The following is a 25,558-nucleotide window of genomic DNA, read 5'->3' as shown; positions in this document are numbered from 1 at the left end:
AAATGAGAGCTTTATTCATGTGTTTAAAATGATCGAATAAAATAAACATTACAGGCTCTGAATAAACCAAAGTAAAAATAATAATCAAAAAAATGCTATTTAAATTAAAATTTAAATTAAATCTAGATTAAAATTAAATACAATTGAAAAATAAATAAATGTAAGTTAAGAAAAAATATGTTAATATTATTTTAATTAAAATAAAAACTAAATCCAATTAAGTAAAGAAAAAATGTAATTTAATAAACAAAATTTATTTCACTTTTAAAAACATATGCAAAGTTAAATTTAATAAAATAATTAAAGTAAAATAGATAGAATGAATAAAATAAATAAAAATACATTTACAGTAAAGTTGACTGAAATGAAATAAAATAAACATTTTTAAAAAGTGACAACCTTCAAACATCTTTAAAGCAATGCTTCACAACAATTTGTGTGTGTGTGTGTGCGTGTGTGTGTGTGTGTGTGCGCTAGCTTTTTCTGAGCGCTGTCTTAGGAGGAGGAAGGGAGACCAAAGGAGGAGGGAGGGAGACGGTGGAATGCTGTGATGTCATCAGCCTCAGTCAAACACACAAAGACGAAGAGGAGCCGCAGCCACTGTGTGTGTGTGTGTGTGTCTGTCTGTCTGTGTGTGTGTGTGTGTGTGTGTGATTCTCAGTGTAGTTACTAGCATAGCCTGCTGTGGACCGGCTGTCTACATCCCACTGTGAGTACTCCAGCAAATTTAAAAACTCCCCTCCGCTTTGTATCACTCACACTTTCCCCCACACACACGCATTCTCACACACACACACACACACACTGTCTCTTGGGTTTCCGGCGCTGCAAAGTGTTTCGCAGCAGACGCTTATCTGCATCTGTGGAATACGGTAGTTTTCTGTGTGAGACGAGCTATTGTTCCACTACTCACATTACATTTCAATTGTTTGTGTTAAAGCAACTGTTTCCTGCTATCCAGGGCTGTGACCCAGTCTTTACTGGGGATTTTTTTCCAACATGTGGGAGGGTTTTTTTTTTGTTGGGAAGAAAGGAAATGAAAGGGGAGAGGAGGGCTTAGAGATGACAGAAACTGCCCCAGTTCCTCGGGAATCTCCTCCTTTTTGTGCCACTGCACTGTTTCTGTCAGAGTAGAAACTGGATTGTAGTTCTTTTTGTAATGATTAGACACACTTATTCATTCAGTACTTTGTTTGCTTTTCTCTCACAGGTCGTCCCCAAAAATGAGCTGAAGACTCAAACAGGAAGCACTTCGTTCAGTGTGAAGGATTTGGATTTGTTCGTATTGTGACGGTTTTGTACAGAAATCATGTGTAAGAATGAGCAAAGCTCCACGTAGGAGAGTGTTTAAACGACCCACATCAGCTGCCCTCGGCCCAAACATCAGCACCCCCATCCTTCACCATGCTGCAGCAGATCCTAAAGGACATGTACATTGACCCCGACGTGCTCAACGCGCTCAACGAGGACCAGAAGAAGACGCTGTTCCTGAAAATGCGCCAGGAGCAGGTGCGGCGCTGGAAGGAGCGCGAGGACAAGCTGGAGCTGGAGGAGTGCGGCACCAAACCCAGGAAAGGTACTAAGCTCACCTTTTTTTTATTTTTGTATTCACACCACTTCACTTCCTGTTCGTCTGGGTGCAGCTGCTTTTCAAACACACGGCCTGTCACACTTCAGACAAAAGCTTTTCACAGAAACTCATCCGTTCTATTTGTATAACAACATGTGAGCTTTAAACATCTGAAACACGTGCACAGGTCGGGATGAAGTAGTTGTGTTAAAGCTAAATGACTTCAAAATTATCATCCAAACATCTCGTTTCACATCAAAATGAATTAACAAAGAGAATAAATCGACTCAAAGCTGCTTTTATCAGATAAAAACAAAGTTTAAGCCTCATCGATCAATAAATTAAAGTTTATTTCCTTCAAAATAAGATGGAAAAGGTTGAAATTGCTGCTCTAAAGTTTGTTTTGATGTCCTTTTTTTGTGTTCTATTATTTTTGTATATTTTTATGTTGTGATTTTGTTGCTTTGTCTATTTTTGTTGTTGTTTTTGCTTGATTTCTGTATATTTGTTGTCATTGTTTTGTGAACTTTTTCTGGTTCTATTGTGGATTTATGTATTTTTGTCATTGTTTGACGTGTTTTCACAGTCATTTTGTGTATTTTTGTTGTTTTTGTTTACCTTTTTTAATGTATTGTCTATTTTTGTCATTATTTTGTCAGTTATTGGGGGCAAACACAAATAAATCACTGTAATATCGAAGTAAAAACACTTCCATGCATCTGTCTGCATTGCATTGTGGGATGTGGAGTCCTGGAGACAGATGGTAGGTTGTAAGATGTGGGCCTCATCCATCAATAAATCAAAGTAATTTGCTCTAAATTGGTGTTCGAAAGTTTCATTTTTATCTCCATTGTAAACAATTTCTGTTTAATATTGTCGGAAAAGTTCCAAGCAGTGCATTGTGGGATGTGGAGTCCTGTAAACGGATGCATTAGAAGTGTTTTTACTTAATTCTTCCTTTGATTTGCCCCCCAAAACTCTGCTACAGTGACGCCCCAACACATTTGTGGTGTTTTTACTCAAAGTTGAGACCAAACAATGGTGATGTTTGATTTGCGGCTCACGTGGAAAGACCTGAGTCCAGCCGAAATGTAATGTTTGGCAAAGTGAGGAGATATCACATGGAATACTGGGAACAAACTAGAATAAAAATAGAGTTAAATCAATCACTGTCATACTTGTCTGGAGAAGAAACCAGAGAATGTACAGATACTCTTTGGCAAATTACAAATTGTTGCCTAAGTGAACGTACTGAAGTAGTTGCATTTAAAAAACTTAAAACATAAATATGTTGTCATTATTAAATTTTCCCCACGCAAAAAGAACAAAGGATTTGTCTTTTTTTGGTATATTTTTGTTCTCGTCTTGTTGATGATTTTTGGGTTTTTTTGTGTGTTTTTCTGACATTGTTGTATATTTTTGTTGTTGATTTTAGTTTTTTCATTGTTTTCTGTCATGTTTGTTTTAGTTTTGTGTATTTTTGTTGTTGTTTTTATTGCTTTGTGTGTTTTTGTGTATTTTGTCATTATTTTATGGCATTGTTTTTATGTTTTTGTTATTGTTTTATGTATTTTCTGAGTCATTTTGCTCATTTTTGTTGGCATTCTGTATATTTTATTGTCATTCTGTATATTTTGTTGTTGTTAGGAGTCATTTTGTGTGTTTTTTGAGTCATCTTTGTGTGTTTTTGTATATTTAAAAGTTTTATTCCATTCAAATGATCATTGATTTATTGATCGATGAGGCCTATACACTATATGTCTCTATCTGATAAAAACTGATGGTCTAATAAAGCCAAGCAGATTTGGTGTCATGGCTTCAAGTATTCCAAGTACACAGTGAGCGTGTTATTTATTTTGTGTAAACTACAATATTTACAGCTATGTCATCATTTTTTAAAATGACCAATCTGAACAATAATTCAGGAAGGAACAAAGGATTTGTGTATTTTTGTTGTTTTTGTGTCATTTCAGTTTTTGTTTTGTGTGTTGTTCTGTCAGTGTTCTATATTTTTGTTGTGATTTGGTACATTTGTTTTTGTTTTTATCTCATTGTTTTGTATTTGTTTCTTTCATTTTTGTATGTTTTTGTTGTAGTTTTGTGTATTTCAATTGTTGTTTTTGTGTGTTTTTAAGTAATTTTTTTATAATTTAGTTGTACTTTTGTGCATTTTTGTTGCTTTGTGTGTTTTTCTGTCATTTTTTTGTCATTTTCATGTCGTTGCTTTCATGTTTTTGTTGTTGTTTAGTGTGTTTTCCGAGTCATTTTGTGTATTTCTGTTGGCATTTTGTATATTTTACTGTCATACTGTGTATTTTGTTGTTGTGTGAGTCATTTTTTTGTCATCTTTGTGTGTTTTTGTGGTAATTTTGTAAATTTTAAAGCTTTTGTTTGTGTTTATTTGGATCTCCATTAGCTTTGGCTAGAGCCATCGCTATTGACTCATTAGTGCAGTATACAATTCCATTGAACACATCACACAACAAAGCAAACAAACAATAAATTCAACTATTTACAAAACAAAAAAACAACAACAATGATCTTTAATTTATTGATCGATGATGCTTATACACTATACGTCTTTATCTGATTAAAAACTGATGATCTGCAGCATCTTTATCAATCAAAGATGGTGTTAACGTTTAATAAAGCCGAGCAGATTTGGTGCCATGGCTTCAAATATTCCAAGCACACGGTGAGTGTGTTTTCCAAAGATAATTATGGTATGGAAGCTCCCGTAATTAGAACGGGTCGTCGCGTGATGATTAGCGCTGCTGACACACTTGTTTTCAACCTTCACTTTAGATCAGTTTTGCTCCCTGTCACGTGTGTCGTTTGAGAAACGCAGCAAAAAAAAAAGTGAAATATTGGCCGATGCCTGGAATGTGTGTCTGATTGAAAACTTTAGCATGACAAACACAAACTGATTGGTTTTGCTCCGTGTGTTTGTCTCACACTGTCTACTACTGATTAAACAAAGCAAGCAGAACACGGAGTGAAAAATCCAAGAATCCCAGATCTTTGTGTAAACTGGTTTGACTCATTTAGCAGAATGTTGCTCGTCTGCCTTTTTGTCTCGTGTGACTAAGTTCCTCTACTGTACTGTACATTATATGTGCTGTAATAGTCCATACTCTGATTCAAGGGCCATATTATCAACATTCATGTCAGCATTTATAATAATATCTGAGTATGAATTAAATAATAAAAAATAAATAAAATTAAATAAATAATTCAGGAAGGAACAAAGGATTTTTGTAGTTGTTTTTGTGTGATGTCTGTCATTTTTGTCATCATTTTTTGTATATTTTAGTGGTTGTATGGTGTTTTCATTGTAGTTTTTGTTTGTTTTGTGTGTTTTTCTGTCATTGTATTTTTTTGTATTGTTCTTTTGTGTATTTTTGTTGGTGTTTTGTGTGTTTTTGGTCATTTTTGTATATTTTTCTTGCTGTTTTGTGTATATTTTTTTTGCTGTTTTCAGTGTTTTTATTGTAATTTATTGTTGTATTTTTGTGTTTTCATTGTTGTTTTGTGTTTTTCTGTCATTTTGTGTATTCTTCTTTATAGTTACATATATATATATTTTTTTTTTTTTTTGTGTAAGACGACTATATTTATGTCAGCATTTATAACAATGACCAATCTGAGCATTAATTCAGGAAGGAACAAAAAAATTTTGTAGCTGTTTTGTGTGATTTCTATCATTTTTGTGTATATTTTAGAGGTTGTATGGTGTGTTTTCATTGTTTTGTTTGTTTTGTGTATTTTTTTGTATTGTTCTTTAAACTACTGTTCCCTAAACTAACAGCTTACTGAAAGTCCTCGGTTCCTATTTTGCAGAAGTTGACTTTAAACTATCAGGAGAAGTGTGCACTACGTTGTTAAAGTTCCTACAATGGCTTAAAGTCAATGAATATGCGTGTGCAGCTGTGCATTAACACTGCATAGTGCACAGTAATGTGATCCGTCTCGTCTCGGCTGATCACAAAGCTCTCATTATAAAGTGAGAGACGCACTATTAACGACCAGCGCAGCTGTCCTTAGGAGGAGAAAGACTTCGTCACATGCTCTCTTGTTTCCCCCTTTGCACAGGAAACGGTGGCGAGTTCCAGTTTCTGTTTAAAAATAGGAAGTGAGCAGAGATTTATTCAGCCAAACAATTAGCAAAGCGAGAAACAGGAAGTGTGCAGGAAGTGTACTTGTTTGAAAAACAAAAAGAGGTTTTATTGATTTTAATCTGCAGAGCTTTGCACACTAAGTTTGTACTTTTTAAATGTTTTATTGATGGTATCAGGCCAAGGTCATACCCAGCAACTTGAAGCGCTCATGAGACTTTTCCTGTTTGTTTGACATGATCGTGTTTTTAATAAACACTGATCACTAAGTAACAGTCACTCATTATCGCTCAGTCCCATTTATTAGTTACTAAATGAATTACAGCAGCTTCTATCACGGTAGGGGCCACAATATGTAATCATTTGATCTGAGGGCCACATTATCAACATTCATATCATGTTATTATTTAGATTACTGATCAATCTGATCATTAATACAGGACTGAACTATGGATTTATTCATTTTTATAGTGGTTTTGTGTGTTTTTGTTGTTGTTTTTGTCATTTTTTTTAATGTTTTTGTTGTCATTTCTGTATGTTTTTGTCATTTTGTGTATTTTTTTTTTGCTTTTTGTCTCTTTTTGTGTATATTTTTGTTGTTTTTTTATATTTTTGTATATTCTTGTCACTTTTGTGTTTTTTTGTTTTGTATGTTTTTGTTATTTTGTGCATTTTTGTAGTTTTGTGTGTTATTGTTGTCTTTCTGTTGTATCTTTTGCTCATTTTGTATATATTTGCACTCGTTTTGTCTGTTTTTGGAGTAATTGTGTTTTTTTGTTTTGTTTTTAAAATCCTTTTGCGTAGTTTTGTCATTTCGTGTTGTTTATACTCATTTGGTATGTTTTTATTTATTTTAATTTATTTTATTTTTTCACTTTTTGCATTCTCAAAAATGTTTTTTCAGTCATTTTATGTGTTTTTGTTGTCAATTTGTTTTATCTTTTGCTCATTTTGTGTATTTTTGTGTTTTTGGCCCCCAGGTTGCCAGTTTCCCTGTTCTGCTCTACAACGTAGTTCATTTCAGATCTGTAAAAAACAAAAAAAAAAAGTGAGATAACTTGAGGGAGTTGATTTTATATCTTTGTTTTTCTAAAGCGTTTAAACATAGAAGCAGAAACAACATGATCTTACCTCCTTGTTGTTGACAACATGTTTGTCACATAGAGAAAGTTTATGACCTACATTGAACATTGTGTTTCCTCTGGACGTTCACATTAAATCCATGTACCTTTACTCAGCACACAGGACTCGTGTGTGTGTGTGTGTGTGTGTGTGTGTGTGTTAGTTGTGGTTTCGGCTGTCAGCTCTTCTTGTTAACTCATTCACCCAGGTATGCTCTGTGGTATGTACTGTTCGATTCAGATTTACAGGGCGGACTGGCAAAACCAGTTCACCATCAATGCATGTGATGGTGTTTTTAACTGACTCAGCAAGTTTATATTTCTATTTTACAAGACACACACACGCTAGAACATACTGTATATGCTTCTATGTATACTTTGGCATTTGCTCCATTTGCTGTAGAAAGTGTAAAAGAGACAAACAGTTCCTCTTGTGATAAGTGGACATCTTTGTTTCTGATTGTGATGAAGTTATTAATAGCTACCATTTAAAAAACAATCCATGTGTAATAACTGTTATTGCTACACACTTTGACCTAAACGATATCTCAATAGAACAATAAATCCTGAATACAGAAAAGAACAAAGGGTTTTTGTGTTTTTTGTCATTGCTTTGTGTATTTTTGTTGTTGTTCTTATGTATATTTTTCAGTGATTTGTTTTTAGTAAACGTATCTGTTTTTGGAGTGTTTTTGTTGTTTTGTTTATTTTTGGAGTGTTTTTGTTGTTTTGTTTATTTTTGGTGTGTTTTTGTTGTTTTGTTTATTTTTGGTGTGTTTTTGCTGTTTTCTTTTTGTATTTTTGCTTGTTTTTATGCATTTTGTGAGTGGTTTTGTGTATTTTTTTTTCTCACTTTTGTTGCTTTGTGTGTTTTTCCATTATTTTTGTTGTTTTGTGTGTTTTCTCTCATTTTTGTATCTTATTGTTGTGATTTTGTGTATTTTGTTTTTGCTTTGTCTGTTTTTCTGTCATTTTTGGATATTTTTATTGTCATTTTGTGTATTTTGTGAGTGGGTTTGTGTATTTTTGTTGTCTGTTTTTCTATCACTTTTCTTGTTTAGTGTGTTTTTCCATCATTTTATCATTTTTTATGTTTTGTGTGTTTTCTGTCATTTTTGTAAATTTTTGTCATTCTATATATTTTTGTGTGTTTCTTCTCTGTGTATTGTTCTATAATTTTGTGTGTTCTTAGTGTCATTATGTATATGTATATGTATGTATATATATATATATATATATTTTCTTTTTCAGGTTTTTTTTGTATTTTTGCTGGGTTTTTTTGTGTGTATTTCGGCTTTTTTTATTAATTCTTTTTGTCATTTTGTGCATTTACTTTGGGGGGCTGCACAGAATAGGATAGAGGGCCGCATGTGGCCCCCGGGCCCACAGTTGCCTATGCATTGAGTATTGAGTGTTTTTATAGGCTGGGATGGGCTGAATCACCCTGACTGATTGATCCAGTTTCATCCATTATTTCACTTCTACATTATCATTAGGCTGTAATTAACTTCCACTGTAGCTATTTATTAAATTCCAATGGTGTTTACGTGTATTGCTTTTGTCATTTTCTTGTAGCTAACAGTAAAAGCGTGAACTGGCTGCTGGGACGTGATGGAGACGTGGCTGTGGTGGTGATCGGGGAAATGGACGAGCTGACCTCCAAGTTCATCTGCTCTGGAATGGGAGAGAAGAAGACACCAAATCTACAAAGCAGTGCATAGTAATAACCCCCTGCATCCTAAAATAATATCCTAAATAGTAGGGATGTAACGATTCACTCAACTCCCGATACGATTCGATTCACGATACTGGGTTCACGATACGATTTTCTCACGATTTATTTTACAAAATGGGAATGTTGACAAATGACTGAAAAATATTCCTTTATTTTTTGGGGGAAAATACGGTACTATTTTTCTTTTATTTTTCATTGTCAAAAGAATCCCTTGATAAACTATGCAAAATGATGCAATTTAACTAAAAATAAATCTTGAATGAAATACATAAAGGAATAATACAAATGAAGAAGGAACCTATTAATTTTAAATTCTGGTTCTATAGTAAACAATTCAAAACTGCATAATAGTTCTTTTTCTTTTTAAAAGTGCAACCGAAAATGTATTTTGTGCCTTAACAATTGGACTTTAAAAAAAACAAAAAAAAAACAGTCATTTTACTGCATTTACGTCAGATATTTGTTTAGACCAGCAGAGGCGCTGGTAACCCAGTGTCATGCAGATATTCCACCAGTGAAGAAGAGAAGCTACGCTAGCAGACTGAGCTAATAGAAAAACGTGACTTTTACAGATATTCACGTAATATTACAAATATTCTTTCGGTGCTAAAGGGGTAATGAATCATTTATGAGCATGTTTAACAGTAAATGGCGGCAAGAAAGAAAATAGTAGCAGATTCCGCCCGTCACGTCCGCTTCTGGAAGGATTAATATATAGCGCCTTCTGCTGTTTAAAAAAAGTACTGCGATTCAATTTTCAGAGCATCGATGTGAACCGTGGTACCTATGAATCGATTTTTAACTGCCTTACGATTAATCGTTACATCCCTACTAAATAGACTTTATATGTAGCGTACATATAACAGGTATATATGTATATATATAATGTGCTTTAGTTTTTGCATCCACATTAGTCAGTGCAGCGTGTCACAATAATACAGGATTAGGTTCTTTTTGTTGTTGCTGCTGCAAAGAGCGACACAATCAGCTTCAGCTTTTTTTTGTTTAATGAAGAAAATCCTGAATTTTAAATAATCATTGTTGGATATTATGATATTTTTGTTATTCTTAAATATGTTTGTTTTTCTGAACTGAAATATTGAATTCATAAAAATAAGCCAATTAAATCTGTGAATAGGCAAATAGTTTGTCATGTTTTCAGAGCACTGAGCACATATAGGCCCACATTTATCAACTTTGCATGAAAAAGGGGGGTAAACATTCATATCTGACCAATCCCAGTGTACAAATGATTACATTTGATCGTCATTGACATGTTACGCCCTTAAATCTTTCTGGTTCAGAGGCTCCGCCCACTGAGGTCAAACAAATACTGGCAAGAAAACAAATGATGTGCTTTTTGACAGTGTGAAAACTGGGCTTAAAGGTATAGTTCCTGTGTTTGCAGCACATTTGTCCCCATCAGCCACCGTATAAAGGTCTGCCCCCCTGTGTGCGCTGCGTAGAACTTCACAGCAGAGATCTTGGAAGTACACGAAATTAACGAAGCCCTTTAAAAAAACATACAAAATTCTATCTATTGTGTTTAATTTGTTTGAATAATTCATTGTGATCTGTTCAGAATGTGTCTGCTTATGCTCCAATGACAGCTGAAGTTTGTTTAATAATCATTTTCAGCCTCACTCACATTTTTCTGTGTTGTATCACAAACTCACACACTCAGATTATCATCCACGAGGTCAGACCTGACGTGAGATTTGATCGTAGCGTACGATCACGTCACAATTGATAAATACCAGTTTGCGTAAAATGTAGTCAAACTCGTCATATGCTCAGATCTGAATGTAGAACTGTTGATAAATGAGGGTCATAGAGTGTGAAATATACTGTTCTTTGTTCATTTGTGTTGATTAATGTTTTTTAAAGAGAGCTGACCCAATCCTATTATTGTGTCTTTAAAGCCATCAAACCATCTTAAAGACCAGAATAAGTGTAGAACCTTCAAGAACTGAGAGTAAAACGCTTTCTCCAAAAACACAGACGGGCATCGCTCTGGATTTCAAGGTTTGTGTGTTGTTTTATGTGTTTATTGCTGTATTAATAATACTATCATAATACTGGCGCTGGCAGAGATTGTGAATTCAACCTTTTTCTGCTGCTAACACAATACGTCCATCACTTCATTTTCACTGCTCACGCCTGCAGAGTAGTTTAAAAAAAAGAAAAAGAAAGAAAAACGTCCATTATGCATTAGATTCCAGCTGCTGAAAAGCAACGTGTCCATTAAAAAGTGAGACGTGTCAGTGAGGGTTTGGAACCAGTGGGTGATTTCCAGGTAGAATCTCATTTTGTGTGTGTGTGTGTGTGTGTGTGTGTGTGTGTGTGTGTGTGTGTGTGTGTGTGTGTGTGTGTGTGTGTGTGTGTGTGTGTGTGTGTGTGTGTGTGTGTGTGTGTGTGTGTGTGTGTGTGTGTGTGTGTGTGTGTGTGTGTGTGTGTGTGTGTGTGTGTGTCCGTCCATCCATGCACGGCGCATTTTTTTTCCACGCTATCTCGAAAGGAGATTTTGTGCCCTGTTGTCATGGCAACCACACACACACACAGCTCAAGTGGATGGTTCTCATCTGGCCTGAAACACTTTCTAAACCAAAGCTGCTCAATCACTGGGAACGAGATGGTTTCAGGAGCTCTGAAACCATAACTGACATCATCATACACACTGCTTTTCATGAATTATTGTACATAATGACGGATAAAAAAGGAAAAAAAAAATAGAATTATTTCATCGTCAAAATTTCAGTTAATGTTTTTCAGTTGAGCAAACATGAATCACAATTTAAACATTTATAACAAGACTGAAACGCGCAGAAGCAAAAAATACTAATATGCGCAGCATAAATCATTAGATTTAAAGCTGCACTACATGATTCCTGAACCATAACAGAGGGGCGTGGCTGAATTCGAACTGTAAATCCCGTCCCCCCTCTCTGATAATCCCTCCTAGTCTCCTCCTCCTCACGGAAGTGCATGAAATCGTGCACGAGAGCTGAACGTGCACTACCAGTTATTAACTAAAATAATGAATTATAAGTCACAGACAGCACGCCAACTTTAGGATTTTCTCAGAAATTATTACTTCTACAATATACTATATGATGCTAACAATATGTATTTTTTATTTTTTTTATTAAAGAAAATAAATTAAGTACCCCAGCTTTTAGTTACCTTTCTCAGTAATATTAATAACAAATTATATTTAAGAAATTCATATACTTTACAGGGTGAAACAACTGCAAATACAGTGATGAAAGCAAAGAAATATAAATCAGAAAAAAAACAACAAAAAAACCCAACTATATTTATGTATATTTTATACAACATTTAACAAAGTATACTTTATACTCTTATAAACACTCTCCCACTCCTTTACATAACTTTCTAAAATATATTGTGACATTTTCCTTCTGAAAATAAACAGTGTCACTAATTTTTTATTTATTTTTTTATCAACTTTATTCCACAATTTAACCCCTAGAACAGACGGACATCTTTGTTTTAGTTCCAATCTTGCCTCAAAGTAAATAAATTGTAAACAAGGAATTGTAAACAAGCAAATCTTTTGTTTTATATAACACACAAAGTGTTTTTTTTTTTTTAAATAATTTAGTCATTTATGACTCCCAACAACTTGCTGTCAAAAATACGCTTCATTTTTTTCATGTTTTGTTTCTTCAAATACCTCTAATTTGGATCCAAATATCATAAATAGTTTTTACAATGTTCAGTGATAATGTTGTTCATATGAAACCAGCTTTTAAGCACTGTACTTTATTTTTTATTCCATGACCTGCTTTTTCTCTCCCTTCAGGACAAATGTGAAGAAACGACCAACTTGCGCTCCCTGTCGGTGAGTTGATGAACTGCACTGTGTGACGTCACAGCCGGAAACACTGATGTAATGTCTCTGTTGAACCCACAGGTGTCACTGAGTGAGCAATCAGCTCGTGCTGCAGGAGAAAAGGTACTGAACACAATGTTTACACATCAAACTTTACATTTATATGCATTGACTGATAAACAATTATAAATAAATGTATTATCAGACCTGGTGTGACCCATTGGATAAATCAGATGTTTTTAACTCTTTTACTGGAAATAAATTAACAAAAAACCACAGAACCAAACAACAAAGTATTTGAAACATTTTAGAAACCCATCATTGATTATTTTTAAAAACAAACCCAACATTTCAGTTTCACAATCCATGTCGTCGCCATAGGCAATATTTAGTTTTAATATATATACCAACTAGAAAACTAAAGAGAAATATAATCTCACTAAATATAATCTCACTAAATGTTTCACGTTTTCCGTGACGCACGAGTGACCACAACACAGACAAGATCCTGTTTGTATTTCAATTTTATTCTCATAAAATTACAACTGTATTCTGGAAATATTATGACTTTAATCTCATAAAATTACAACTTTATTCTCATGAAATTACAACTTTATTCTCAAAATATTACGACTTTAATTTAGAATTATTACAACTTTCATCTCAAAATATTACAACTTTAATCTAGAAATATTACAACTTTAATCTGATAAAATTACAATTTTATTAAGATGCAACTTTATTTTCATAAAATTGCAACTTTATTCTCAAAATATTACAAATTAATTCTCGAAATATTACGACTTTAATTTAGAAATATTACAACTTCAATCTAGAAATATTACAACTATAATTTTGAAATATTACTACTTTAATTTCATAAAATTATAATTTTATTATTATACGACTTCATTCTCATAAAATTACAACTTTCATCTCAAAATATTACAAATTTAATCTAGAAATATTACAACTTTAATCTCATAAAATTACAACTTTATTCTAAAAATATAATGACTTTAATTTGAAATATTACGTCTTTAATCTCATAAAATTACAATTTTATAAACATACGACTTTATTCTTGTAAAATTCCAACTTTATTCTTGAAATATTCCTTTAATCTGGTAGTGCCCAGATTATTTAAAATGCTAATGTGGCTGTAATACGCCATCGTTGCATATGTTTTATGTGCAGAGGTTGTAGTTTTTGCACGTTCTTGTTGGCTGTAAGTGTGTGTGGTTGGTCAGACACAACTGTCCACACACACACACACACACACACACATCAAGGCCTCTCTGCAGATCATCTTTCCCTCCACATTCTCCCTCTCTCCAGGGAACAACTGTCCTCCCACTGGCTCCATCAATGCTTCAGATTGGCTTTGTCTGAGGAGCGCGCTCTCCTCCATTCTTTTTACTTTCTGTGTGTGTGTGTGTGCATGTGTGTTTGTGTGCGTGTGTGTGTAGGTGAATCCCTGCTCAAAGAGCTGAATCACAGGCAAGGCAGCATTGCTGGACTGCCCTCAAACAGATGGTTGATGAACTTGATCAGGGAATTAAAAAGGCCCGAGATAGAGAATGCGTCAGTCGCAGATGGATGGGATTGTGGAACGGTCTCAGGAGGTTTGGGCGCGTCATCTCGCCTCGGTTCTACGTTTTTCTGATCCTTTTTATAGAAGGAAATGCCTTGAAGAATCTTCATGGATCAGGCCGCAGTCGTCCCTGGTCCAGCAGTGATGTTGTCACGCGTTCAATAATGTGAATTCAACGCAGCTCTATTTATAGATCTGTCCCGTTCTCATATTGATATTGGAAATCAGTTCAATATCAGCTAAAAAAAAACAACCCATATCGGATTAAATCGGCCTGCATCTAAAATCAGTTCATTCCAGACTCCGCTCCAGCACTTCTATCCAACAGCTCACAAAATAAAAAATAAAAACTCACAATGAAAAAAGAACTCAAGTGAACTTGAATTGTTATTTTGCGCTTTTGCAAAATAAATTTTATTTTTATTGGTTTTGAAGTTATTTTTTACCGTCTTCTAATTATAATTTTTTTATTTATTCTGTCCAATTTTTTAATTGTCTTATGTTTAGGTTAAATTTATGGTTACTTCGCACTTATTTATTTATTTATTTTTTTCGTTTTTATTGGATCAATAAGGGTAATTTTTCAGTCTTCAATTTTTTTTATTTTTTTTTTGTTCTATTGAATTTTTGAATATTCTTATGTTTAAGTTAAATTAATGGTTACTTTGAACTTTAAAATTATATATTTTTTTGTTTATTACTGGATTAATTTAGGTTATTTTTCAGCGTCTTCTAATTAATTGTTTATGTATTATATTACGTTTTTGAATATTCTTATGTTTAAGTTACATTATTGGTTACTTTGCACCTATAATATAGTTTTTTGTTATTATTGGATTAATTTAGGTTATTTTTCAGCGTCTTCTAATTTATTTTTTTATATATTCTATTAACATTTTGAATATCCTTATGTTTAATTTGAATTGATGGTTACTGTGCACTCAAAAATATATATTTTTTTGTTATTGATTTAATTGAGGTTGTTTTTAAGCGTCTTAATTTATTTTTATGAATTATTTTCAAATTATGAATATTATTGTTTAATTTGAATTGATGGTTACTTTAAGCTTCAAAAAAATATATTTTTTGTTATTATAGTAATTGAGGTTATTTTTCAGCTTTTTTAATTTATTTAATTTATTCTATTAAATCTATGAATATTCTTATGTTTAAGTTAAACTAGTGGTTAAAAATTAGGAAACCAGACTCCATAAATTAAAAAAATCTAAATGAGGAAAGGGATTCTAAAAAGCCTTTTTTTATAATGGCCAAATCATTAAAAAGCTATAACATTTTTAAACTAGTGGATACTTTGCACTCAAAATCACATTTTGTTGTTATTTGATTAATTGAGGTCATTATTCAGCATCTTTTAGTTATTTTTTATGTATTCTATTCAAATTTTGAATATTATTATGTTTAATTTAAATGTATGGTTACTTTGCACTTTAGAAAAATATATTTTTGTTATTATTGGGTTAATTTATGTTATGTTCAGGGTTTTCTAGTTTAATTATTTTATTAGTTTGTACAATATTCTTACATTTAGGTTTAAAATGTGTGTAACCAAGTGGTTAATAATAAATGGTCCTGTTTTTCTAATTTTTCTGTTGCTGACTGTTGTTCTCTGCTTGAGTAATATTCATAGTCTTTTCTACAAAATTAAGCTGCACTACTTGAATCTTGAACCATGACAGAAAGGCGTGGCTAAATCTGATAATCCCTTCCAGTCTCCTCCTCTCTGGAAGTGTATTTATTTATTTATTTATTTATTTATTTATTCAGCATGAGAGCTGAACGTGCACGTCCAGTAAAACATTTCGCCACGCAAAAGAATGCGCACAAAATATAGGAAAATGGAACATTAGATGACCTGTCTAGAAGGAAAAAGTCTAAAGTTAGTCCAAGACTGAAAACCAGTTTGCACCGTGCACACGCTTCACCATATATCGCGGCAGCCAATATGATTGGAGCTGGAGGGGGTGACCCCCAAGATTTTGTCTTTTGGGGTTTTATTGACTGAAATACCTAATTATAAGGCACGGACAGCACGCAGACGTACAGTTTTTTTCAGAAATTATTACTTTTACGACACACACAAACAAGTTTTACACAGCTAAAACAGCTTGGGGTCAAATTGACCCCAGAGGAACACCAATGAGTGCTATATGTGTTCAGCACAATGAAAAAATATCATCATGATCATTTTGAATCAATTGTAGCCATCAAATTAGAAAAAGTCATGAAATATGAAAAAAATAAATAAATAATAATCATTGAATGGGGTCAAATTGACCCCAAACATAACAGTAGGGTTAATCAAACACTACAGTATGTGAATTACCCCCTTTTTGTTCTGTTTTTTGTTGCTCCTCAGGCCGAGCCGCAGTCCCTCAGTGCTTCTGAGGAGAAGTCCGGCGTGGTGCCCCCCTCCTCCTGCTCCAGGCCCCCACACAGAATAAGCCCCATCACCGCGAGGCTCCAGGCTTCTGCAAACGTGACACCAGGCTGTGTCAACACACGATCTGGCCTCGCAAATCCTCGTTTGGCTGCCGACATGCTGTCATCCTCGCTCAAAGACTCTGAAGCAACATCTGCGACCACGGGCAGCCTGAACTCTCAGGAACAGCAGAAGAGCCTGGGATCGCAGGGCAGGAAAGGTGAGCGAATGAAACACCATCCATGAATACTGATAGAAATGTTTTATGTAATGGAGACGATCAGGTTTGATCAGATAAAGACAGCGTAGGCCCCATAGATCAATAAATCCAAGATTATTTGCTTGAAAGTGCAGTTTTGATCTCCACTGTAAACACTCGATTTATTGACATTGTTGGAAAAGTTTGGTGCCTTCCCAGCCCAAGAACCCCAAAATAATGGTTCCAGAGAACGGGGACCCCCACTGTAGCTGAAGGTGGTTGAACACAGACATGAACATTGAAGAACAGTCATGTGGAGACAGGACCATCTATAAGGGGGAATAAAGGGGAGAGCTTTGTGGGGTCCATCCATAAAGTCAGTAAAATGATGGTCCATTGTTCTATGAATCTGTGATAACCACATTTATTTATTCATCTGAATAATATCCACTGTTATCCAGAAGCTTATTATTATTTGAGCCACTAGTACAGTGCCCGTCGGAGGTATGTATTCATATTGACATTAACAGGAGTTCCACAGTGTGGATGGGAAAATGAATGGGATACACTGTATATATCTATATATTTTCTTTTGGTTGCCAGAACATCACCAAAATGTAATCAGCTGTTCCTTGACCCATTATCAACATTTCTTGAAAATTCCATCAAAATCTGTTTATAACTTTTCAAGTTATCGTGCACAGACAGACAGTGTTGCACTGCATTAGCTTAGCATTAGCATAGAATAGAACACTGATGATGAAGTCACTGTTGATGACATCATCAGTTGGAACATTCTTGGAACACCGATGACATCACTGTTGATGACATCAGTTTGAACATTCTTGGAACACCGATGACGTCACTGTTGATGACATCATCAGTGTTCTAAAATAATGTTTTACATGGTTCCACAGTGTGGATTGGTCATTTCAGATTGGTTTTAAATTGGTTTTGGGATGACCAAATTTCTCCAAAATTAGGGATGCACACACTCGGGGTATTTGGAAGCCGTTGACAACGTTTCAGGTCGATCAGACACTGCGTCGGAGAGATATTCGCTCCACGGACACACACACACACAGACCTTTCTTGCATTGTAGATAGATAATATATAGCCATCTTAAATATATGTAAATCCTTGTTTTGTAAAATGGGTTAAAGGTTAAAAGTTGTACATTAGTGGCCAAAAAGTGGTAAAAAGGGTTCAAAGTGTCAATATTGGAACATTTAGTTGGAATAATTACTTTAATACTGGCAAATAAGGGACATGACAAATTATGAATGTGGTCAAATTGGCAAAAATAAGCATGAAATATGGTTAAAAGAGGTTAAAATTATGACAGTCATGGGTCAACATATGCGACATTTGGTGGGAAAGTTGTGGAAAAGGTTTATTAGTGCTGAAAATGTCTTGAAAGTGGGAAGAATGTACAGAAAAGGCATTGAAATTTGATGGAGAAGTGTGAGAAATGGGAGTAATGTAGCAAAAATGCATTAAAAGGAGCAAAAACATGGCAAGAAAAAAATAGATGAAAATAGGTTAAAATATGGAAAGTTTGGTGGAGTTGCCGAAAAATGATAAAAAATAAGCAAAAATTAGCGCAAATTGTTATAAAAAATCTATATCAAGCGACCTCCTCCCAGTGTCTCATGACCCCAAATAGGGTCTGTACACCAATGTTGAAAACCCATTCTGTAGACATATGCAATTAAGCATTTTTTCTTCATTCTTACCATGATTAGTTTGTGAAAACACATGAAATGTTGTGAAGAATTCACAGTAAAAACAAACTTTTAAGTGGCAATTTCAAGCAAATAATCTTTGATTTATTGATGTATGAGGCCTACACTGTTTTTATCTGGTTTATCTGTTTTTTACTGAGTGTATTTCTGTGTGTAGCTCCAAACTTCTACTTCAGAAACGTTTTACCTGCTCAGAGCAACATGAAGACCAGTTAGCACCATCCAGTGGCTGTTAGCTTAACTGTAAAATAAAGATCCTGACATACATAAATAGTCCTCTTCTAATAGTCCCCCTGCTGGAGGAGAACTGCACCTACCACAGATCTGGACTTAATGTTCACAGTTTACATTAGAATTATTAAACAGTGTCTTTTTGTTTTTTTCCACACATACAACCAGTTTGTAGGATTTTATGATGCTGTAATATCCAAAATATAGCCAAAAAGAGGTTGATATAATCCCTAATTCTGTAATATAGAAATGCATTCCAAATCATGTTTAGAGATTTTATCTGAGGCTTTGTTAACAGAATGTCTTCCTATTATTATCAGCTTTTTTAAAAAAATTATTATATTCACTAGGAATGTCCTGATACAACTTTTTCATTTTCGATATGATACCAATATTGCGACCTTGCGTATCGGCCGATACTGATATTATTGATCCGATACGATATCAGCATGAATCATACATACTTTTATTACTTTTTTTTTTTTTTTTAAATAAAAAACAATTACTTGAAAAGGCTCGATCAAGTGATGTTAATCAAACAGAGATCAATAGTCAGCAACAGTAGGTATGAGGAACAACTGACCCTTTTATTATTAACCAATTGATTACATACATTTTAACCTTCAACATAATATCTACAGTATTCTACAATTGATTAAATGAAATAAAAAAATGAATCCAATATTCGTTTCCAGGCTGATATCGTACCGATATTTAATATTTATGCTACATTGTGTGTTTTAGTGTTTGATATTTGACATGTGTCAAACATACAAACCTACTGTAAACATGGAATAATAATGGATAGATGTGATGGTCCTTTAAAGCTGCTGTAGACGATATATTGATGAACTGATGTCTTTATTTTGAACACGTAAAATGATAACAAAACAATAGTTTAAAAAATACAAAATAAAATAAAAATTGATGAATTTCAACAGCAGAAATAGATTATTAACACCTAAAGCTCTCAACAGGTGATCAGTAAAGCCCGTCTTCATTCCTGTACCTTGTTAGAATCATTTCTTTATTCCTGTTTTTAAACTGAATTATGTTTGAACATTGTTTTAGCTCCACACTCATTCTGTTCCACAAAAACTTTTCAATGGTGTTCGAACACTTGAAAATCTTTAAATTTAACTTCCAAAAGACATGTTTTGGATATTTTCTTGAAGTAGATTATTTCTACGTACTCCATTTTCGTTCTTGTTTGTTCCCAATATTCCTCGTCACATCACGTCACTCTGTGAGTAATCCCAAAATAAACCTCCACCATTGTTTTGCTGAAACTTTCAGAAATGTGTTGGGAAGTTACTTTGGCAGAGTTTTTATGGGAAAACGCAATAAATTACGATAAAAATTGTCAAAACATTTCTATGCATCCGTCTAAAGCAGGGGTCGTCAAACACTGGGAGGGGGTTGCCTGATGTCCTCAAGAAACTCATTTTTTTTAATTTTTTTTTAACAATCTGAGCCCATTTTTGCTTATTTTTCCCCTTTTTTCTGCAACTACACCAAACTTGCCATATTTGAACCTATTTTCATCACTTTTTCTTGTCGTATTTTTGCTCATGTTTCTCATTTCTGACACTTCTACATCAAATTTCAACGCCTTTTCTACATATTTTTCCACTTTCATGACATGTTCAGCACTTATAAACCCTTTCCACCACTTTTCCACCTAATGTCGCATATGTTGACCCATTATTATCACTTTTAACCTCTTTTCACCATATTTCATGCCTATATTTAGCAATTTAACCACATTCACAATTGGTAATGCCCATTATCTTGATTTTAATTGTTCCTATTTATTGTTCCAATATTGAGACTTTTTTATGTCCGTTTTTGGCTGATAATGTCAATAAGAAATTATATTTGATTTATTGATCTATCTATACATGTCTTTATATGATTAAAAATATTAATCTCCAGCAGCTTTACTTTGCAAATCATCCCATCCCAACAGATGTAACACTCACTGCTTGCTTGGACTATTAAAAAGTGTGTTGTCTGCATGAAAAGGACGTTATCATTGCGTTGTTAAATGATAATGATTAAGTCGAGCGTTTAACTTGATTAAGAAACAAAGCTCAGCTGTAAGGTTTGAGAGAGTAGCTCCTGATCAGAGAATAGGTGTGTGTGTGTGCGTGCGTGTCCGTTCTTCTGTTGTTAGTTAATTAGTGTTCTTGCGCGTGTTTTTACGCTCCGCTCATCCGTCAGCTTTCCTCTTTTCTCACTTCACCTTCAGAGGGAAGGACACACATTCCAGCGCCGCTTCCCTACTCTGGCCCTGGGCGACGCTCAGCCAGGGCTGATAAGTGACAGGGGCCCCAAACCCCCCCCCCCACACACACACCTACACCTTGTTGGGTTTCTGCCCTTTAGTTCACTGACGTGCTGCTCCGGAATTCTGCCCTCTGCCCCACTTTTTACCACCCACTGACAACCCCCCCTTTTTGAGCTCTTTAAGGAGATCAATTATAGAGCTATGGGTGATATAAACCAAAACTCATATCTTGATATTTTTTCTCAAAATGGCGATATACGATATTAATCTTGATATTTTTAACTCAATAGGTTAAATTTGCTAATGAAAAATGCCACACATGCACATTTATTAACAAAAAGCTGCACAATATCTGCCACTTTAGTCTTTTTCTCCTCTAAGGGACAGCACGTGTGAGTGAGTTCTGTAGTGTGGCTTGTTTAGGGGAAGGTCTGGTTTAGGGCGCACTGAGAAAACCATTAAACTGAGCTGTGATTGTATTGATAAAAACAAGTAAAAAAAAAAAGGATATATCTCGATATATTGTCGGCGATATTGTCATTTTCTCCATCGCTAAAATAGAAAACTTGATATATTTCTTGAATCTCAATATATTGCCCAGCCCTAATAAATCGTACACAAGAATTGGAACCGAGCCCCAATCCTTCTTCGTCTCTACCTCTTCCTCTTCCTCTTCTTCTACCTCTTCTTCTTCTCTACCTCTTCCTCTTCTTCTACCTCTTCTTCTTCTCTACCTCTTCTACTTCTGTCTTTATTACGCATTCTACTCAGACCTGCACCAAGGCTCTGGGCTAAAAAAACTCGGTGACCTTGTGTGTGTGTGTGTGTGCGTGGTGCGTGCCTGAATGTGTGTCTGCCTCAATCGCTGGAGCCAATCCAAGGTTTCCGTGGTGACCGCACAACACAACGAGACAATCAGAGGCGAGCCCACGCAGCGCGGCGAGAGGACATTAACACAGGATCCGCAGGTCAGAGGGCACAGGAAGACAGGGCAGGAGAAGGGGAGAGGAAGAGGAAGGTAGAGGGAGGGGGGGGGGGAGTGGAGGATAAACAACAATAACACACACATACATAAAAACAACACACACACACACACACGAACCTCAAAGGCTACTTTAGGTTTTCTGCCTGAAACGCATCAAGAGCTTTAAAGGTTTCCCTGACCCTGGAGTGTGAGTGTGTGTGAGTGTGTGTGAGTATGTGTGTGTGTGTGCAACACGAGAGCGAGCGAGCGTGTCGTTTGAAACCGCGAGAGTGTGCGAACGCTTGTGCGTGTTTGCACTTTGTTCTGTCTGTGTGTGTGTGTGTGTGTGTGTGTGTGTGTGTGTGTGTGTGTGTGTGTGTGTGTGTGTGTGTGTGTGTGTGTGTGTGTGTGTGTGTGTGTGTGTGTGTGTGTGTGTGTGTGTGTGTGTGTGTGTGTGTGTGTGTGTGTGTGTGTGTGCGTGTGTGTGTGTGTCTAGCTGTGCACAGGGGTGCTCTCATATATCTCCGTCCCCCGGGGATGACGCTAAAAATATGTGGCTCCTCATGCCTTCTGGTGTCTGAGCAGCGTCTGTCTGTTCTCCATTGCCGTCCCACTATCTCTCCCCCCCACCCATCCACTCACCCATTCCCCCCCTCCTCCCATTTGTTACTCCTGTTCCCTCCATTCCTCTCCCAATTACACCCTCTTGCACGCTCACACACACACACGTACAGAAAGTGCACCCAGCTGTGTCCCTACTACACTTCTACTAAGGATGACCTCTGCAGGGATGAAGGAAGACGAATAAAAAAAAAAGGAGAAAAGTGACGAAAACAAGCCTGGAAAGATCCTGCTTTATTAATGTGCCGTAAAACCAGAAAGTAGCACAATCTATTCGTAAACGTTTAAGATTCTGGGAGGTTTGCTGCAACAGAGAATCCTGACTCATCGTTATTCACTGAAAGTTTAAGTCAGGGATGGATGATTTTATCACATCGGGGACCACAGAAATGTGATTGATCTGAGGGCTAGGGATGGGAGATATGGATCAAAATTCATATATCAATATTTTTTTCTTAAAATGGCAATATACAATATAAATGTTGATGTTTTTTATTCAATAAAGTCTTACTAAAAAGATAATTCTGGGTTGAATTTGCAAAGGCTCTTGTTTTGAAGTGAACAGAACGTTTTGTCAGTAGCACGATGGCGGGTCTCTGAAAAACTGTCGGAATAAAATGTGTTTTGTGGATGAAATAGTAACATGTTTATTAGGGCTGCACGATTATGGCCAAAACGATAATCATGATTATTTTTTATCAATATTGTAATCATAATTATAATCACAATTATATATCATATTAGAGAAAAATCTGTGTTTTTATTGCACTACTTTTAAACAAACAATATGTACAGTTTACAGTGCAATGTTAAGCTTTAAAATTGAATTATAATTAAAAAAAAAAATTAACACAAGAATTTACTGCGATGGTCCTGGGTGTACCCCCACCTAACGCCCAATGAGAGCTGGAGATGGGCATCAGCAGACGCCTGTGACAAAAAAGGAAGAAGCGGGTCAGAAAATAGATGGAGAAATGAAAAAATAAACTATTACAGAGGTCAGAGCCTGTATTTGAAATGTAAATATTGCAGACATTTTGGTTAATTTAATTGTGGCAGCCAAAATCGTGATCACGATTAAAATTTGAATAATTGTGTAGCTCTAATTGATATTCTACTTGGTCACTTTCTCACTTTAAATGTTTTCAGAACTTTCAAAGGTGGAGAATCAACTCAGTGTGATTCAGGTTTTTGTCGTCGTAGGTTCCAAATGCATCTTGGGAAACTTGGAAGTATACTTCAGTAGGAACGCTCACCATCTATATCATACTTATAGTATACAGTAAACAGTATGTACTCAATGAGTTTGTAGTGTGTAGTACGGAGTGTGACATTTTGAACCCAGGCTATGATTTATTCTCTGTAGTTTCTGTTGAAGTTCTGACACATTTCATGTAAAACCAGTTTTTGTTGCTGATTCAGCTGAATACTTTTTCAGATTTAGTGAGGAGAGCGGTATGTGTTGATTTTTGTGCTTCCGTATTTTTTTCCATTTTCAGCTTCCAATATCTCAGGAACTACATCACATAGGAAACTGATATTTGGTTTAGTAATACAGCTCCACCTACTCTCTCAGAATATACACAAAGATCTGCTATACATCCTATCTGGTGGACATGCCAGCTGCTCAATAGTGGAACTGGTCTGGAACATGTTTTGGCCTTCAGTAAACTACTTTACATATGTCTCAACTCCCTGTAATTAGATCAGCTTATTGCTATGAACATAGACTGTTCACATCACTAATGATTAGTCACATATACAGTATGTATTGGTTCTTGGCTGATGGATTCTTGAAATCCAAAAAAAAACACTTTTTTAATTACTATTTTTACTAGCCCATAACTACATGTGGGAATGCAAGAAAAAAAAGTCTGTTCTCTGTTTTATATTTATAGTATAAAAGTTACTCCTCCTTAGGATATAAAACATTATTATTATTATTATTTTTTTTTTTTGTGACTTCGTCTTTGAAAATCTAAACATACGACCTTCACTAAATTGGAAAAAGAATTTCTTGAGACCGAAGTGTGAAATGACCCTAATTGTATCCAGTAACAGCTGAATAATTGACCTCAGCTAATTCCTCTCTTTTATTTATTTTTTCATTTGTCAGAGAACGCGGCCATCGTATCCAACGAGGCCGTGAAGCCGGGGCCTAGTAACCCGGCGGTCGCAGGGCGTGGTCGCGTGGCTCAGCTCATGAAAACATTCAGCGTGGACGGCCCCTCGCAGACGCTTCCGCGCGGTGGCGTCAAACCGCCGCTCCCCACCAAGCCCGGCCATTTACGGGTCACGGCCACGCCCACTGTCAGGTAATCCAAGTCGCTGACGGACAGAACGCGGAACAATCCCACACGCACAAACATCGTTGGCTAAAACCTCAGTGATGGAAATGCTTGAATGTAACTGTTACACGTGGGTAAGAAATGCCAAATGAATACATTTTGTTTACTGTTTTTATACATATTACTGATTCTCACATGTTGTCGACTTTTACACAGCGTGCATTCTTCACAATGCTGTATTTACTACACAATCACTGTTTTTTGTCAGTTTACAGTGACGCCTGTGCACACAGATGCTCAGTTCTTCTTTTTTCTTGTTTTTTTGCTGGTTTTTGTCAACACGATGAGCCCGGACGGCCTAATTGTTGCATCCTTGATCGTGTTGGTTCCTAAAAGGAAATAGTACGGGGTTGGTTTCTCTATCACAATGCAATATAGTGTGTGTCTCCTGCAGTCTCACAGTGGCCTGCAGTGTACGACGACGACGGCGCCAAATGCACTCATCTGTCACTCCCAGTGGATCAAATCCTGGCAAGTTGGACAGTTGCTGCCAAATAATCCAGGACTTTTTTTTTTTTTTTCCTCTCCTGCTCACAGCCTGTTTTTGTGTGGTTTTTACCTTTTTATTGAGTTTTCAGCTTGATTGACATGTTGTTATTGGAATATTTAACATGAACACGTTGCTCACTTCTTCCGTAACAGGAAACCACTTTGTAATCAACATGATGATGAGTTTGTGCGGTGCAATCAAAGACACAATAAAGCTTGTACACTTTGTGCCTTTAAAA

General features: G+C 35.4%; 1 protein-coding gene across 1 annotated transcript; it reads left to right on the top strand.

The window, feature by feature from the left end:
- Window positions 1-553: 553 nt before the first annotated feature.
- Window positions 554-25,558, top strand: LOC114476246 (SH2 domain-containing protein 4A). The gene is made up of 8 exons (XM_028467634.1): window positions 554-709; window positions 1,211-1,576; window positions 8,382-8,526; window positions 10,464-10,566; window positions 12,368-12,406; window positions 12,479-12,520; window positions 16,369-16,651; window positions 24,599-25,558. The coding sequence occupies exons 2-8, from the start codon at window positions 1,405-1,407 to the stop codon at window positions 24,799-24,801; spliced, it is 987 nt and encodes a 328-aa protein (XP_028323435.1). The 5' UTR covers window positions 554-709; window positions 1,211-1,404; the 3' UTR covers window positions 24,802-25,558.

Source organism: Gouania willdenowi, chromosome 14, assembly GCF_900634775.1.
Source record: "Gouania willdenowi chromosome 14, fGouWil2.1, whole genome shotgun sequence".
Taxonomy (NCBI): Eukaryota; Metazoa; Chordata; class Actinopteri; order Blenniiformes; family Gobiesocidae; genus Gouania; species Gouania willdenowi.
The sequence above is the reverse complement of the archived record's forward strand: the minus strand, read 5'-3'. Positions and strand labels throughout refer to the sequence as shown.